Source organism: Uloborus diversus, chromosome 8 (assembly GCF_026930045.1).
Source record: "Uloborus diversus isolate 005 chromosome 8, Udiv.v.3.1, whole genome shotgun sequence".
In the NCBI taxonomy this organism is placed as follows: Eukaryota; Metazoa; Arthropoda; class Arachnida; order Araneae; family Uloboridae; genus Uloborus; species Uloborus diversus.
Window position 1 is genome coordinate 116,091,628 of NC_072738.1, and position 18,152 is coordinate 116,109,779.

General features: G+C 30.0%; 1 protein-coding gene across 1 annotated transcript in view; it reads left to right on the top strand.

Annotated features, from left to right (window-relative positions):
• Positions 1–11,756, top strand: part of LOC129227738 (probable ATP-dependent RNA helicase DHX34) — a 36,751-nt gene extending 24,995 nt beyond the window's left edge. Inside the window, exons 10-17 of the mRNA XM_054862343.1 lie at positions 724–870; positions 1,519–1,664; positions 3,381–3,491; positions 4,602–4,723; positions 5,575–5,733; positions 6,861–6,963; positions 8,732–8,859; positions 11,509–11,756. Coding sequence (XP_054718318.1) covers positions 724–870; positions 1,519–1,664; positions 3,381–3,491; positions 4,602–4,723; positions 5,575–5,733; positions 6,861–6,963; positions 8,732–8,859; positions 11,509–11,657 — 1,065 coding nt within the window. The 3' untranslated portion in view covers positions 11,658–11,756. The remainder of the gene's footprint in view (positions 1–723; positions 871–1,518; positions 1,665–3,380; positions 3,492–4,601; positions 4,724–5,574; positions 5,734–6,860; positions 6,964–8,731; positions 8,860–11,508) is intronic.
• The last annotated feature ends 6,396 nt before the right edge of the window (positions 11,757–18,152 follow it).

Genomic DNA, 18,152 nt, shown 5'->3' on the forward strand with positions numbered 1-18,152 from the left:
AGATAGATGATATTAATCCATGATTCTAAAAGTTTTGCATGCATTTCGGGCTACCCTTTGAGGCTTTTAATCCATACTAATATAAAAAAAGGGATTTTTTTGTATCTTTATATGTTCCGGACAAGATTAAAACATGATTTCAACCTACTGAATGAGTACATTTCCAATCACCCATCCAAATTAGTAACCGATCAGCGACTCGTCTATGATACCAGAACACAAATTAATGTTTATCGGCACACCCGGTGGAAAAAGTTTAATAAATTTATCAAAATCAACAGGCAGACTGAGGATGTGTGTGTACTTTTTTTAAAAAACTTAATTGCAGTAATTTTACTTAATGCTCAAAAAACCAACCTCTCCAGATTCAAACTACTTTAAATGTCTCCCTTCAGAAAGACTCTGTACGTTTCATAAGAAAAAATTGGTTATTTTGATGGCGTCTTCAAAAGGTCTGCCACATAGTGTATTATGCATGTTCAATGAGCCAAAAAAATAAGGGTAAAAATTCACAAAAAGAAAGAAAGAAAAAGAGAAAAGTACAGAAACTAAAAACTCCTGGGCAGATAAAACCATCTTCATTCAGTTTTTGTTTCTAATGTTTGACTTTTCTGTTATTTTATAGCATTTAGATTTTGATTGTTATTTAAATGTTTATTATTTAATAAAGGTTTGAATTATATATATGAAATTTTCAGGCAACTATATTTAAATATTTTTCAGATGTTGTCATCAAAAAGTCAAGTCACGAGCCATCGTGATGTTGTCTGTCTAAAATTTATTGTTTGCAGTGCTCTTTATCCTCGCTTAGCAATAGCTGATGTACATAACTCATATAAAAACTCTACTGAGCAGCATTTTCATACAAAGGTAAATAAGTAAATTGTTACAATAAACCATTATAATTTATTAAAATTTATCATGATAAAATGTTTACAAATAATTAATTTTTATTATTTTTTAAATACAGTTAGAGTAAATAGAAGAAAAAATATTATTTGAAGCAGTTTTTTCTTTTTTCTTGGTTTGATTCTTGGTTATTCATTTAATGTCCAGAAAACATCATTATTCTATCTTACATGCTTTTTTCAAATTGAGGGTCTGTGGTTTTGAATAAATCACAAGTTTTACAATAAATAAATAAATAAATAAAATCAATTAAAAATGTAAAAAAAAGGAAAAAAAATAAATAAAATAAGTAAACAAAATAAAATAAACAAATAAATGAAAGTAGAAAATAAGTAAATAAATGCAAAAAAAAAAAAGGAAAGAAAAAAAATTACAAGTTGAAGGAACAAAAGGCTACGTTACACAAACAGGGGAAAAGAAAAATTTAAACCAATTACAAGTAAGAAAAATATGACATAGATAGTGATAAATAAGAAAGAAAACACCTACTTGATGTTTCATCAGTATTTTAGCAAAAAAATACAACAATCATCTATTTTATTTGTTATATCCATCTATAAATGTTTGTTAATAATTTGTTTGATACATATTTTATCATTTTCTTTTTAGGGCAAGCCTTTTGTGGTTCTCCACCCAAATGGCTCATTAGCACTTGAGCCAGATTTGCTACAACTGAAAGAGACTGATATCATTGAGATGAAACATTTCAAATCAGCCACACCATTAAGTAAAAAACACCAGATTCTTAGTTTTTTGTAAGTGTATAGTTGCTTAGCTTGTTATATCTAAAATATAACCTTCATTTTGTATCACTTTATTACGTTTTCATCTTATTTTAAACCTGCTCTTAAATTTCCGTTTAATAAAGCATTAAAAAAAAAAAAAACTTGAATATTTGTCCAGCATAGTTTATTGCTTATATGAGTGATTCAAGTTATGTTTTTTTCCTTCTAAATTTTGAAACGTAAAGCTAAAGACATTAACTATAAAGATATTCATTGATTTGTTTTTGTTACATATCAAACATTAAAGCTCTTTGGATTAGTCTGTTTCCTTTGAAACTAGCATTTCCAAATGCTTAAAAAAGTATTTTTAAACTAAGAGATATTTTAAATGTCTGCCAAATCTTATAATTTTAGAAAATTAGATACATGTTGTCCAAAACCATGTAAAGTTCTTTTCAATATAAATCTTACTTGGTATTACATTTATGCCCTTTGCAAGTAATATTTGGTAGACATCTGGTGTCATCATGTTCATAGCTGACTAAAGCAAAAATTTATAAACTGTTCTTCTACATATATAAGAGTGATGGTGCTTCTTTGTTTCAAGACCCCATAGCACCTACAGCCCTGAAACTTGGCACAAAATTTGAACGTATCCCACGGGTGTGCACCTCGAACCCGAAATTCTAAATATCTAATTAATTTTTTCATAATTAACTAATTAAGCTAAAATTTCACTTTTTTCACCTAATTAGGGGGTAAAAAATCCCCTCATCCCCTAATATTATATGTTATTGGAAAAACCCTGTATGAAAAATTTAGCTATAGAAAAGCTATTTCTTGAGAAAAGGAAAAAAAAAAAACCCTCTAGAATTAAAAAAAATGCCCCCCGCCTCTTCTGATGTCAAATAACCAGGTGCAGGATTTCCTTTTTGTCCTAGATGTACTGTGTTTTTTAATTGTGTTATTTTTCTACTAGAGAGTTGAATCCTTTTTCGTACGGGATACGGTATTTCCTTTTCGTCCTAGATGTACCGTGCTTTTTTAATCGCAGTTGCTTATCGGCCGAGTTCATTTTACGCACTGATCGGGTGGGTTACTCTAACGCGGTCATTTCCACCAGACGTTTCTCTGTATCTATTTTATGTTACATATTTGCATGCTTAAATTAATTAAAATAGTGAGGTGTTTTTTTTTTGCAAATGCTACTTTTTGCTAACTACGGGAAACAAGGAGAGAGCTTTTTTTTGCGCTATTTAATTAAATGAATAAAGCACAGTTTTTTGAATGATCTTTGATCAAATTAGGAAATGGGCAAAGAGGTTAAAATAAATAGAAACATATAAAAAAAAATAGAGATAGATTTTATATAGGCAGATAGTAGCCGAAGGTGGCAATTTTGATGTAAAAAGGTGAATGACACAAAACGCAACTGGAAATAGGTATAGAAAATGCGAAAAAAGATAGATATTGATTAATTAATACCGCTGCCAAATTTATTTAAACAACCACCATAGGCCGTGAACTTGGCGTACAAACAGGGGGGAGGTGCATGGATTTTTTTATTCAACGGACTTCCTTTAAATTCTTAGCACAGGCATCGCTGTGTGGGTACAGGTAGTAGTATATATGCATAATCCAGTGATTGTTATAAAGTAAGGCTTCATCAGTGCATGAGCTCATGAATTTTCGTAACTATTTTCTCTCTCTATATATTTTTTCTGAATAAAATATTCATATGTTTAGGTCTTTATTGGAAACTACGAAGCCTTTCTTAGTGAATTGTTTGAGAATACCTGCTGCTCACTCTCTCTTACTTTTGTCTCAAATCTTGGATACCAATCAGGATTTTACAAGGTAAATTCCTATTTTATTTACTTTTTATCAATACTTAGATTAAGTTTTCAATGGTTCAAACATCCGTTATTTTGTTCAAATAGTTCGCTTTATGTTAATTAAACCTTGCTGCAAGTGAGAAAATCTAAATATACCAAATACTTAAAAGTGTTCTTTACATATTGCAAAAGGAAGATCCAGAGGTGTATGTAATTCGAAAATTTTGTTTTGCTATTTCCAAAACTTTTTGGCTGACAACATATGCTAAACGCAACAGATTTTTTTTTCTAAAAAAATATATTAGAAAAAAAAACCTTTTAAAATGATTTTTATTAATGATTTTAATGATTTTTGTATGTATATTTGAAGAGTTTTTACAGGGGGGGGGTGTCAAGCTTTCTCATAGGAAAAAAAAAAAAAACTACAAGCCATAAGACTTTTAGTGACTGCAAAAAAAAAAAAGAAAAGAAAAGAAAAAGAAAAAAAAAGAGAGGGGAAAAAAATAGTACAAAATTTTAATAGGGTTGGTTTTGAGAGCAAATAAGTGGTAATTAATGTAAATATCTAACAACTTAACTCACATTTTTATTCAGATTTTGATGAATTTTGTATACAATAACTTTCCCTGTAGGAAACACTTAGACATGAATTAAGACTTACATTATTTAGCCCAAAGTATTTTGTGATGTCACAAACAGTTGGCATAATTTCATTGAACAAGTATGGCTTGTTTAAGTAAAACAATTGATTTACTAATATCTAAACAATGAATACATAAACTAAAAGTTACTGCTTGTGCTAAATGTTTCGAAAACAGATATACTAAGTAAAACAAATAATTATGTTCTGAAAATTTTGACAGCTCTGCTTTTTTTTAAAAATAATTTCTAGTTGTGGGTTATAAATTGGAAAATAAAATAAATAAATAAACTATAATGGGGGGGGGTTGCCTCCTTGCCTCCCCCACGAATCGCCGCCCCTGATTTAAATCACATTTAAATTATTAAAGAAATGTTCAAATTTTGAACATGTTAAACTTTTTGTTTAAAACAACTGCATTATCATTTAATTTTTGAATTTGTTTGTATTGAAATTGTTTATAGCTTTCTATTGATTCTTATTCTCTTTTAGAATCATCTGTGATGGATGGATTGAATTATGCTTCCCACAGCCTGAATCAATACAAGGCTTCATTGGCAAAGCATTTAATATAAGAGACTCTTGGCAGAAATTATTACAGAAAGCTTTTGAAGGTAGCAAAACACTTAATGTACTTTTATGTAAGATTGAAATTAGCATTATTTCAGTTTGAACTATCCATAGATTTATATGAAAGTTATAGCTATAATTTTGATACATATTTTGTTGAAAAATGATTTAGTATTCTAAATAATACTGTATGAGACTTAACTTTTTAAAATTAGCGTTACCTTTGTTTATATTTAAAAACATTAGACGCTTAGACTTTGTTGCTTAACAGCACTACATGGAAGATAAGTTGCTCAAAACTCTTTTTGAGAACAAAATTGTCTCTCCGAGCATATTGGTTTTGCTATAAGAGGTTTCTGACTTGTGCATCACATTATGGGTATGTCTAGAATTTATAGATGTCCCACTGTAAAAAAAAAAAGTTTTTGTTTGTCTCTTTATCATTATTGTTAATGAGTATTTTAATTGCTTAAAATGTTTTTTTTTTTTTTTCATTCACTATAAATCAAAACAAAATGTGCATGCACATTTTATCAAAATGAAATATTTTCATGGATCTTTTGATTGATTTTAAGGCATTTTGTTTAATTGAATGCTTTTACTTTTTAACTGCAAAAATTGTTCCCTTTCTGCTTGAATATTTTGGATCAAAATATTTTTGCAAACATAATTTTTAGCCTTTTTTCTTGATAAATCTTATCTTTGCAAAAATTTAGGATTACTATGCTAATAAAAAAGCATATCACATTAAAATGTTTTTTTTTTTTTTTTTTGCTTTCTCTTCAAGATATTTGACTTTTTTTTCCATAATATTATTGCAATAGAAAATATTTCTGCATTGTAGTGTATTTGAATCATTTAAGGTGCATAAGATTTCATTCTTTCTTTCTTTCAGAATACACTATGGATAAAGAAGAAAAAAGTGCTGAAATTCAAAAAATGGGGCAGAAAATTTACAATCTTATTGCTGATTTCTTTCACACAGAAGTAATTTTTTCTGTTCGAAGATTGCTTGCTGCTGATGTCAAAAACATATATGTAGGACCTCAAGATGGTAAATATGTCAAAATTGGTCAATAATGATTACTGTAAAAAGACTTTTTGCGAGTCCATCCTTATCGCGAAAATTTAAGCCTTATGAAATCTTTTTTCCTTTAACTTTCAATTCTGTTCAAATAAAATTTGCAAAATCACTGACACCTTCATTTTTTGCGAAAATTACAGCTCCTGAAAATAAGTGCTCTTTCAGTACTGTTTAATTTATTTTTTGTGAATTATCAATTTGCTTATTTAATGCTAACTTTGTTTTATCTGTTCTATATAGTCTTTTGCTTGGTAAAAACTAATACAGTTAGATAGAAATATGGGAGTTTATTACTATAAGGAAAACTTTTTTTTTTTTTTTTTTTTTTGTAGAGCTCCATTTTCTCTTGCTGGCGAAATTGTTCTTTTTACTAAGGACATTTAAGACATGTATGCAATATATATGTACCATTAAGACAGGGATGCAATTTTTATTCCAAACTCACATTATATTAAGTATGCTTAGCTTATCGGTATTCTTGTTGTTTGCTCATTTCTTTTTTGCACTTGAAATATTTAATCTCTTGAAGTTTATCCTATTTCCATGATATAACTTTCAAAACTTGTTCAGCATTCATGCTACAGAATATTTCAACCTAAAAATTTTCAAATAAATAAAACATTTTATTTGATGCGACAAATTATCAGTTCAATAATATTTTTGAAAACCTTACCTCTACGTTACCTTTTCAATAACAATTTAAAAATTCTGTGTATTCAAAATGTATCTAGCAGAAGATTTCTGACTGTTAGGGCAGAAATTTCTGTCTCCCTATGCAAAAGACACTAATGCCAAAAGTTGATATGAGTTTTTTTGTTAAGAATATTTCTAAAGTAATCATTATAACAAAAAGTGTTCTAAAGTTCTTAATATATATGTTTTTAAATTATGGTCTGTATCAAACTCGAACTTGTTGGCTTAGACTTTGGTGAGATAGTTTGATGTACGGTAAAGCATATTAGTTTTCTCACAAAAATTCGTGTTAACTTTTTCACTCACAATTGTTCATTATTTTTTAATTTTATGCTGTTAATACTAATGAGTTTTAGTGTATGCAATTCACTATCTATTTTTTAAATATCTTTTTCTCCCCTTAGGAAATGTAGCTGTTGCTGTGGGCCTTTTGTCTGAATCGAGTGATGCTGTTGAAGATCCAGTGAAGGGTGGTCTTAAAATAAAAAACTATTTGACCTACAATTGGTAATTATGTTTTGATTGTTTCTTTAAGTAATTTTTAATATTTTTAGCTTAAAAAATTGTAACTGTTATATTTGGATGTACGTCCTGTCATCTATGATTAGAAACATAACACTATTGAAAAAAATGTTTAATATGAGATCATACATATGAGGGGTGAAGATTTCATAGTTCATTCAAGCTTTTTTACTGTAAGCATAGTCTACAGCTAAAGTTTGTACTTTCTTGAAGCAACGTGGTTTTCCCGATTTTACTACACAAGGTGGGGAATTTTCTTGCTGCCATCCATGTCGCTTGCATTCAGGTGCAGATCTTTGGACTTTTGAACGTAATTTCATGTAAAAGTATGGGGATTTTCTTTTTTGTTTTCCCTTTTTTGTTTGTCCCTTGTTTAGACCATAAAATTTTCTTCTTCTTATGCGAGATTTTGTCTAAGTCTTCTTCATGTTGAGTGATTGATTTAACACTAATTTGTAGCTTTATCTGATGGGGAATGGAATTCATTTCTGGCTAAGCAAAATTTCGCGTTAAGCAAGTTTGTGTTAACGGGTTTTGACTGTATTATCCAATGACTTTGTGACTTTTTATGTGAAACATTGCTACATCAAGATATTATTGACTTTGTGCTTACTACTTGAAATATCCTCTTCCCTCTCTTTAAAAAATGCAAAGCAAATTGTTCACCCCCCCATATCATCAAAGATGGTCTATACTTGCGGTTTTAGCACTTCAATTCTTAAATATTGCTGATGTGCATAGTCCCTCAAGGGAGGGGTGATTGCCCCATGCTCCCTCTCTTGTATCCACCCATGATTAAACATAATATTATAATTTATAGTATTTTAGGTATATTTTATGCATAATATTTTAAATTTGAATATTAAATTTAAGGAGAAAATGCCAAATGTAGGACTGTAGCAAAACTGGGGGCAGTGGGTGGACTTCTAAGTGATTTGTTTGTTTCTTTTCGCGTTTAATGCACTGGTTACTGGTTATACCAGACAAATTTCTTCATAATTTTATTTATTTATTTATTTATTTTTTTTGTGTGAAGAGCACATTGGGAAGGAAATTTCTTTCCTATAATACTTCTACAGGTGGCTGCCTTATATTTCTGTATTGTCTAAAAAGAAAACAGAAAACTCTTATAAGGTTACTGGGTGAGAAATCGACATTGTATTGTAAGATTCACTGTTTCTCTTCATTAGTTAAACCAGTGATTGCAGCTTGTCTAAAGCTCGTTTTTTTTTTCTTTTTTTTTCAAAAAATTTCAAAAAATAAAGCATGATTAAAAAAAAAAGTTTGAAACTATCAAGAAGTCAGTACCATTCATAGAATTTCCCATTCAATGCAGCATAACTACAAACGTTTTTATTTAAATTTCTCATGTTGTCTTTTTATTTTGAGAAGGCAAATATTTAATTTTGTATTGTAAAAAAATATTCAATTCTATTAGTGTAGAAGAGTGTAAATAAACAAAAGTGAATACATAAGAATTTTTTAAAACTGTATATCACTAACAGCTTTTCATTTGTTTAACTTTTAACAGTTTTTTTTTTTAATTTTTTGTAGCCTTGTGATGAAGAAGACTCAATTTATGTTCTCCCTGACCTTAACTCTTCATAGTTAGCTTTTGGGGCAAATCTTTAGAATTATTTTTGCGTATTGTTTGAATAAGAAAAATTTCAATCAGTATAATCTTTCAGAACTCAATAAATTTTATTTATACTGATAATGAAATCAGTTAATTAACAATGTTTCTTCATTTTAGTCTTGTAGACAAGAATGATACCCACTTGCAATACATACAAAAGCATTGGACTTGCCCTGTTTGTGACAAAGAATTTGTTGCAACTGTGTTAGATCAAGTGCGACATAAGGAGCAATGTGAAGAGCTTAGTAAGTATATTTTATCTCATTCTTATTTATTTATGTATTTTTTGCAATCTATACATCCATTTCCTATACAAAAGTTTTTGATGTGCTTTAAATATGTCTATGCATTTCTAGTCAGGCGGGAGAAGTTGCCGTGCTTTGATTTTGAGAAATACGAGTACTGTCTGACCATCAATTACATGGAAAGGCTAATATCCAGTTTATAGGCCGAAATGGACATATCTATTAGTTTATAGGGGTGTTGGTTTGTTACAGATGTGCACTTTTGCCTCTCTATTATTAAGCCTTAGTTTTATAAAAATGAAAATTTGCTCTCAGCAACATTTTTTTAAATCTGAAGTCGATTCTATCTATATTCTCACGGCAAAAATTAAATAATTTATTTATTCACAACAAAGTTTTGAGCTTACCATTTTACTTTTAGGTTCCTGAACGAAATGAAAATATATTTTTTCTTTTTGTTGTTTCAATGGTAACTATTTTTGTCTTCCCTTATTCTATTTTAAAGAATGCAATAAATGATCAAGGCACTAGTGACATTATAAAACGCGTGCATCAATATTCCATTGTTATTCTCCCTTCTCCCCTGCTAGATTCATTCAGATGGAATAGTTTTTGCTTGGCAGATTGCCAAATTACATACAATTCGCGGTCAAACAGTATAATGTATAAACGTGTGCATGTTTTCTTTGGTTTTTATGTAGTATATAGTCAGTGTATACCATTTGCCTCTCCCTTCCATGTCTAGGAAATTTTGAACGATGCGAGTGTCTCTTTTGCAAGTCCCTCCCCCCCCCCCCCCAATGATAAACTGGAAAAATAAAATTAAAGACAGTTTTATATTTAAAACATCTGGGAACTAAAAAGCATTCATTGTTTTACAAATATTGAATGAAAAATCAATGAAATCAGTGCAACAAATTTTCATACAACTGTTTGAGGGTTCGCAAGGGACTTTTTTTTTTATCAATCCGTAAAATTGAGTTACAAAAATGTGATAAATTTGAGATGTAAGTAAAATTGTGGACAAATGTATTAGTGTAAGAAAAGCCTATTTAACCATAGTGTACTGAAAGAATTATAACAAACAGAGTAATACAATCAAGAACAAGCAAACTCCTATCATTAAAAAATTTCCCCCTTTTATTTTCAAAACAAACATCATTGATAGCAGTTTCTTGTAAGTTTGTTTTATTGTTTGAAATTTCGTAAAAGACACCTGTCATCTCTGTCTTTGTTAAAATTACTTTTATTTGTTTATTTTTGTTTATTTATTTATTTTATTTATTTATTAATTATTATTATTATTATTTGATTTTTAAACATTTGAGTAGCTTTTGATTTCAAATAATCAAATACACTACTTGATTTAGTGTTATTTTTATAGCTAAAAATGTTTGTTCTTGAAAAAAGAAGGCCAAATATATCTTTGATGAAAGTTTTAAAATGTTGAATCTTTATAATACTTTAAGCCAGGGATTTTCTACCACTAGTCCACAGAAAACTTTGACCAGTTCTCAAATTTTTACCTGTCCACATTTAGAATATTTTTTGATTCAAAATAAATAAATAAAATAGTTTTAAAAAAATGTGTAGTATTTGCGTTAGTACCATAATTCTAAAAACTAAAAACCTAAAATTTTGCCTTTGAAAGTTGGTAAAACTCAAGTGGACTCACGTTTGATACTTATAACATTTTACTTTTTTTAAAAACTGGATTTTGTAAGTTTTTATAATATTTTGTATTTGTTTTCAAAGACACTTTAATTTACAGATAATTAATAAAACTGCTTGTCTTTCAATTTAAATAGTTCTGAAAATATATGAATGCAAAAATTAACTGATACAATAGCTTTGATGGCTCTCAACAGATTTTTAGTTTGTTCCTAGGGAGAAAAGGGACCTTAATCTTAAATTTCAAGTTAGGGTGCACCAATTAATTTGCAGTATTTAATGATCAGCCTTTTGCTGATTATTTATAATCAACCAATTTGAACCGATTAATCGGCTGAAAAATTAATTTTTTATTATTTCTTTTGCCTTGGAACAAGAAATTGTCTCGACTGGATTTGTTACACTAAACAAATAGTTTCAAACTCTATCTGTTGTGCTCCCATTTGATTCCAAATTTGCAAATTATCATAGTAGGGGATTGAACAACATATTCATTTTTTTTTCAGAATAAAAATACTAATAGATAAAAGAAGTTACAGGGAACATTCAAAATGAAACTGAAATTTTAAAGGAAATTGGGGAAGGAGGTACCAGATTTTTAAAAACTTACTTTTAGGAGTTTGAAGCTAAAAAAGAAAGGACTTTTAGGAAAAGAAAGGATCAGTTGAGGGCTCTGGTTTTTTTTTTTTTTTTTTTTTTCAATTCCTAGTTGAGGGTTTTATTTGTGAAAAACATTACTAGTTGGGCAAACCTAACCTGGAAGCATTTTGAAGGCTACACAGATCCCAATCACAGCTTTAAGAAGCTGCAAGGTTAGATTTGCCCTAACAATAGTCCTCGAATTTTTTTCACTATCTTTACTAGTTTGAGGTTCAGTAAAACGTTTGAGAAATCATGCTCTGAGTTAATCTTTAAATATTTCTTTTTTATAGCTTAGTAATTTAAAGGAACTAATGGCTAATTTTTTTTAATATTTAGATAAAGAAAAGAATCCTGAAAGCACTGAGACTAATGTAAGAAACCCTCTTCAAAAGCCATATTTTTGTGCAGTTTGTCAAGAAGAATTTTCTTTTACCATAGCAGAAACTCTTAAGCATAAAAGAAGTCATTCAAATGACAAAAGCTGATCATTTCAAAGCAGTTATGCAAGCATAATTAATGTACATTTGTATATAGTTTTGTTAAGTTTGAATTTAATATACATCATTGTATTTTCTATTGAAATATTTTTGTTGTCTCGTTTCTGACTTGATTCTTTTTACGCATGAGACCACAATTCTTGCAGATCATCCCCATCATTCAAGTGCTGTCTGTACATTACCCTCTATAGGACTATTCTCAAAAATTCCTTTCTTTAATAGGTATTTGCCTCCAGGTAAGTTTGGGACAGCTTCTCTTTTCAACTTGTGGCCCATGTTATAGCAAATCGGATGGTGTCCATCACTGACATGCTAAGGTGGGTAGGTCCTACCCAGAATTATTTGAATTTTGTTTTATAAATTTGTTATGATGGGCTTGATATGTATAGTCTAACCATTGTTGGCATTTGTCTTCGGACGCCTTTATACCAAAGCCCATTGAAAACAAGAGAAGCCAGGTTTGATAAAATCAAGCATTAGTGAAAGAAGTTTTCTTCGTGAAACATTGTTTGGGCCATTCCACAGAAAAGGGTGATTTTGTCCCACACATAACACCTCATATATTTTATAAAAAATATACTTTAATATGGAAATGAACAAATTTTTGTTGCCTAACAAATTACAAAACGTATGTGTGATTTTTTAAGCAATTTTTTTCGTCATTGATTTTTGAAATTATTTCTTTTTAATGAAATACATAAACCGTTATGTGCGGGTCAAAGTTGCTATTTTTTTGTGGAATGACCCGTTTGTTGTTTAATTTTGTAAGCAGCGTATATTAAAAAAATTGGTTTTGGTAGTTCGCCAAGTGCTAACAATACTGAAGCTGACAGAAATGACAGGTTTGCGTGCAGAACAAGATTTGGTTAGACCAGCTAATTTACCCCTGCATTCTTCTGAGCTATTTTGTCTGAAATTCCAATACTACAAGTCAGTACTTCCTATTCCTATTCCTATTCAGAGTCACAACTGACTGCAACTGTATTATGTCAAGGACTGCATACTAAGTGCCTTGCCTCCATTATTTTATATGCCGATAGATGACAGCACCATCACCGGATCGAACAGTTAATGAGAATTTAGAACTAGTCCAGGAGCTAATAGCTACCTGGTGCTAGCACCCCCAGAGGTATCGTTTCACTTGGAGGACATTGAAACCACGAGCATATTTAACGTCGCCCAGTCCCCTTTAATGACGACGGTGGATCTTCGACCATCAAGGTTCGAACTCAGGACCCTCCGGCCTCGAATCCGACACTCTACCGATCGGGCTCCCAAGTCAGTACTTAAAAAGAAAAAAAAAAGGTCTGTATTGAGTTGTATTTTTAAAGACTTTTTCTGTACTTGCTTTCTCCGTCATAATTTTCACTTTGCTTCCAGTTGCCGGGTTAAATTTAGCTCAGTGAAACTTAACACACTTCCGCTTTTCAGTTGTTGCCAGAAACAATGAAATAATAGTAATCATAAAACTAAAGTTTTGTTAATAAATTTCGTGCATAAGTTTCAAGGCTAAACCTAAGCAAGCATACATTTGTGGATTCTGGCAATTAAATTATTATATAAGCTAAATATAAGCCTTTAAAATAAATATTTTTACTTATGTGAGATTCCGCGTATGCTAACGGCACAATGCGTCAGGCCGCTCTGCTGTAAAGAAGTTTAGAATGGACTTTTGGAAGGGACGCGTGGTAACAGGGCGAGAGACGAAGATATTGGGAGTGGCCAGCGGAAGAAAGGGGAGTGTGTTGTGGATTTTGGTCATTAAATTATTATATAAGCTAAATATAAGCCTTTAATACAAATGTTTTTTACTTATGTGAGGATCCTCGTGTGCTAACGGAGCAAAGCGTTCGACCGCTCCACTGAAAAGGAGTTTGGAATAGACTTTTGGATGAGACGTGTGGCAACAGGACGATAGAAGGAGAAAGCAAGTACAGAAAAAGTCTTTAAAAAGAAAGATAGCATTAGTTTGTTAGTCAAATATTTAAAACGTACTTGCTTTACCAAAATGGAAACATAAAAAAGCAAGACAACAAAAAGGTTTTTCGTTTTAAAAACTTCAAATCAATTTTTAAAACAAAAAAAACTTTGAAATAGAATATTAAAAAAGATTTAAAATCTAAAGACTTTTTCATCAGCTTGATTCACACTAAAAAGTATGAAATAAAATAAGTAATTAATTTCTTGATTATAATGCTCAAAAATTACAGTTCATCTTAATATACCTATATTTACGATAATTCCAAAGCATCCAAGAAAATAAGTAATTGATTTCTTGATTATAATGCTCAAAAATTTCAGTTCATCTTAATATATTTATATTTGCGTTAATGCTAAAGCAGCCAGTAAAGTTTAAATTAAAAATATGATAGAAGAAATAGGCGGGTATAGTAAAAGCTGTTCGTACTAAACAATATACCGCCTGTTTCTACTATCATTATTTTCTTGAATGCTTTAGCATTATTGTAAATATTAGTATATTTAGATGAACAGTAATTTTTGAGCATTATAATCAAGAAATTAAATACTTCTTTGATTTCTTACTTTTTAGTGCAAATCATTCTGATGAAAAAGTCTTTAGATTTAAATTTTTTTTAAGTATTTTATTTTAAATTGTTAGGCGTTATAAATCCATATGATTAGGGAATGGCTGCTCTTCTCTCCAGATAAAAATAAGTTAATGTGGAACTGATGTTTTCTCTAATAAAAATATAAGAAATTGCACAAAATTTCAAGCATGAAACTACAATTGAAAATAAAATTATTTATTTATAATACATTTACTGTTTCAAAACAAACAAACAACACGTTTTCCTTTTTGTCATGAAATAAAGCAGCATGCCCTATTTAATTCAATATAAAAAAACAAACAATGAGAATTCTGTACATTTTGTATGAGGAACAAATACATGTTTTATATGAACTTTTAAGTTGCACTTTTTACGTGCTTTTCAAAAAAGCCTTTTAATGCTATAAAACATGTGACATTGTTTTTTGAAAATACATTGCCCCCAGGTAAAACTGCAACCTGCTACCAAAAGAGCATTTCACCAGTCACTTCAAAATGGAGCTCTGAAATGAAGTGAAACATCTGAAATTATGACAAATCAGTTTTTAAAATGTTACTCTGACATGAAAATTATGCAAGATTTGTTTTGCTGAAAATAATTGGCACGTAATTTATGTAGAATAAAGCTTTGAAGTGTATTTAAGAAACATACTTAAAAAAAATAATATTTTAACAACTTTCTGCTGTAATTTTTAACAGCAGTAGAATATTAAAAGAACCTTTAAAAAATTGTTTAATAATAATTTTATAAAACCTTGTTGTTTTTTATCATAATCGAGCATCTCAAACTGGTCTTTTTCTTATTTTCTCGAATGCTCCTCAGGTAAAATATTTTTCCATGGCATTCTGTTGGTTTGTCACGAGTTTTATCTTTTTTTAGTTCACACTATTCAATTGATTGTTATTTTTTTAGTATTCCAGTAAAGTACTGAATGACAAGCTAATAAATTAGTTTTGAGGTAAATGAAACCAGATTCATCTAAGTAAAGATGCCATAACTAAAAATTAAAAAAAAAAAAAATCATAAATATATAACTGGAAACAGTTTGGCTCCAGATTTGAGTTAATGAGATTAATTTGAACAAACAATTGTTTATAAAAAAATGTGCTGACTTTTGGGTACAATATGAACAAAAAACAATATGTGCTTAACTAACCAAACTATTGCTGACTAACTAATATGGCTGTAACAGCAAAGGATCAGTTATTACTACTGTAAAGATAAAATGTTTCTTCTATAATCCCTATGAATTCTTTCTAATTTATTACAAAACTTTATTAATACTATTATCGAAAAAATTTAATTGACGGATAACTGTTGAGTCGTCAATGGCATTACTGCTATACAATGGTATTGCTACAGAACTCTGTTGAAAATAAGTACAGTGTTTAATAAGGTGAGCAGGGCTGGCAAGATTCTGCCAGAGTGGTTAAAACCACTGGTAGAAACCGGTTAAAACCGGCATGGCAAAAACCACTTTCGGCCACATTTTCGGCAGAAACTGGCAAAAACTCTCAAAATGACCAAAAAAAAAAAAAAAAACAACAACTATTGACAGACAGTAGAAAATGCATGGAAAATATAATTAATTGTTAACCAAAGCACAGTTTAATTTACAATATTATAACAATTCAGAATCAAATGTTACATTGTTTGGACCCTGCAGTTTCTTCTTGGAAAAGGTGGTTCCAAAAATGTAAATAGTTTCTCAATTTAATATGCACAAATGAGAAACTTTAGAATATTCTTGCAACAGAAGAGCTAGCAGGCAATGCATCAAGGAACAAGCAATATTCATAAAACTTTCAAATCGTATATTTTTTAAAACTGGTACATCATGTAGTAATTCGGGTAGTGGTAAAAATTCGACTGGAAAAATGAGTTTCGAGAAGTGGGGCCAATTTGTTTTGCAAAGCTGTGATATTAGGTACAAAATCTAGATTAATATTGGCAAGTAAAATTTGACACTTTCTTTTTGAAGCACATGATAATTTCAATCACAAGCAACTTAGATGAAGCTTATTTGCGAGCAAATTACAAACAGTAATGCCAGTTAAATTCTGTATCTCATTCTTCTTTCCTAAGAACCCATATGATTTTCGTCCTTTGTTAGATTTATCCAAATATTACGAGCATCAGCAATTGAAAAGTTCCCTTTCTGAACTAAATCAAGGGCACTAGCATAACATTTTATTTTTTACAATGATGAAATGAAGTTTGATTTTTTAGTTTAAACAAATATCTTTTAGTAATTACTTTAGTTTTTTAAAAACGATTTTAAGTTTTTGCCAGTTTCTGCCGGTTTTAACCGGTTATAACCAGTTTCTGCCACTGGCGCAGCAAAAACTAGTTTCTGCCGGCAGAAAGCCAACCCTGAAGGTGAGGGTAGTAGTTTTTGATTTGTTCTAGGTAAGGAATAAAAGAGAATGTCCCTCTATGTATTCAGTGTGTAATCAGCAGTGGGAGCATACAATTCTGATGCTGTTATGAAAGGATGCACATTGAACCGTTAAACTTTAAAAATGTGCTAAAGTTGTACTTTGAGTTTTGATTACCATGTTGCGTTAGAGTTTCTCTTTAGTAGGCTGCGCCAGTTTGTGTGTGTAGTTCAGATGGCACTAATTTAACTCCTTCAAAAATAAAACTAAAACTCAAAATTTCCAGCAAATGAAACATCTCACTGCAGTATGTAAATGCTTCCTTGAGAAATCTTCTCCATCTAATCCAGTTTGATTAACTAATAAATATGCAGTCAAGTCAATTCTTTCTAATACACAGTGCTTTTGACTGATTATTTTGTGGGACTAGAATCGACATATGTATAGCCAATGATTGAGTAACGCTCCTGACGTCATCAACAATGAAACTCACGCCACGGCATGATAATTTGACAATATGTTTTGGTAATATTTACAATGCAGGGAAAAGCTTTATTGTGACAAGGCTGAACTGGATCTGGTCACTTAACTGTTTTACTGGTAAGACTGTGTCATTTAAGGGGAATGAAGAAACAAAAAAGTGGTCAACAATGAAAGCTATCTACTGGAGTTTAGGGCTCATCTACTGGAGTTAGGCTTAAAATTTTAACAATCAAAATATCACCAATCAGGCAATGGCTTCGTTCAAATGTAGAAGCATTTTTCACCCGTCATATTTTGATGGTCGATTTTCTAGTGATAGATAGTAGAGAATAATTTGCTTACATTTTAATTCAATGAATTTTCTCCTATACAATTTGATGTTATAAATCTAAAAATCATGCCAAAAACAACATTTTTCAATCAATTATTTATTTTTAGAATGATTTTTAACTTAATTTTTTTGTAAAATATTATCATAAAATCGTTTTTATTATTATAAATACAGTGCTGCACATCAATTTTTTCATCATCTTTTTGAACAGTCTTTTTTGAAAACATTTAGAATTATTATGTAAAATCTCAAATCATGTTTATTCAGTGGTGTAGTTGTCGTCAGACATCCCTACCTTTTAATTTTAATTAGAGGTTTCCCCACTTTTAAATCTCTTTATCCTCTTTTCAATTTCTATGAACCATATCTTAGAATATATTAGTGTCCTTTCTTCTACTTTTCTCCCAGTACTACACCACTGTATTTATTTGTTAAATTATTTTTAATGTAAATGATATTAAGAATTTCCCCCGCAATTATTACGAGTTTTGCATCTTAGAAAAAAGATAGCAATTTATTTAAAGTGAAAGTAACTGCATAGGCTTCATCACTGTATACATCCAAAAAATATGCCATATTATACTGCCTTGAAGACAATGGTTTAATAGATTCTGAAGAATAAACTGTAGAGCTGCAAAATTGGAGTTGGGAGTCGTGGGGTCAAACTGATTTTGAAGTAAAAGGATCTATGTCAAAGATTTTAAAACTCCAGCAGTCAAAT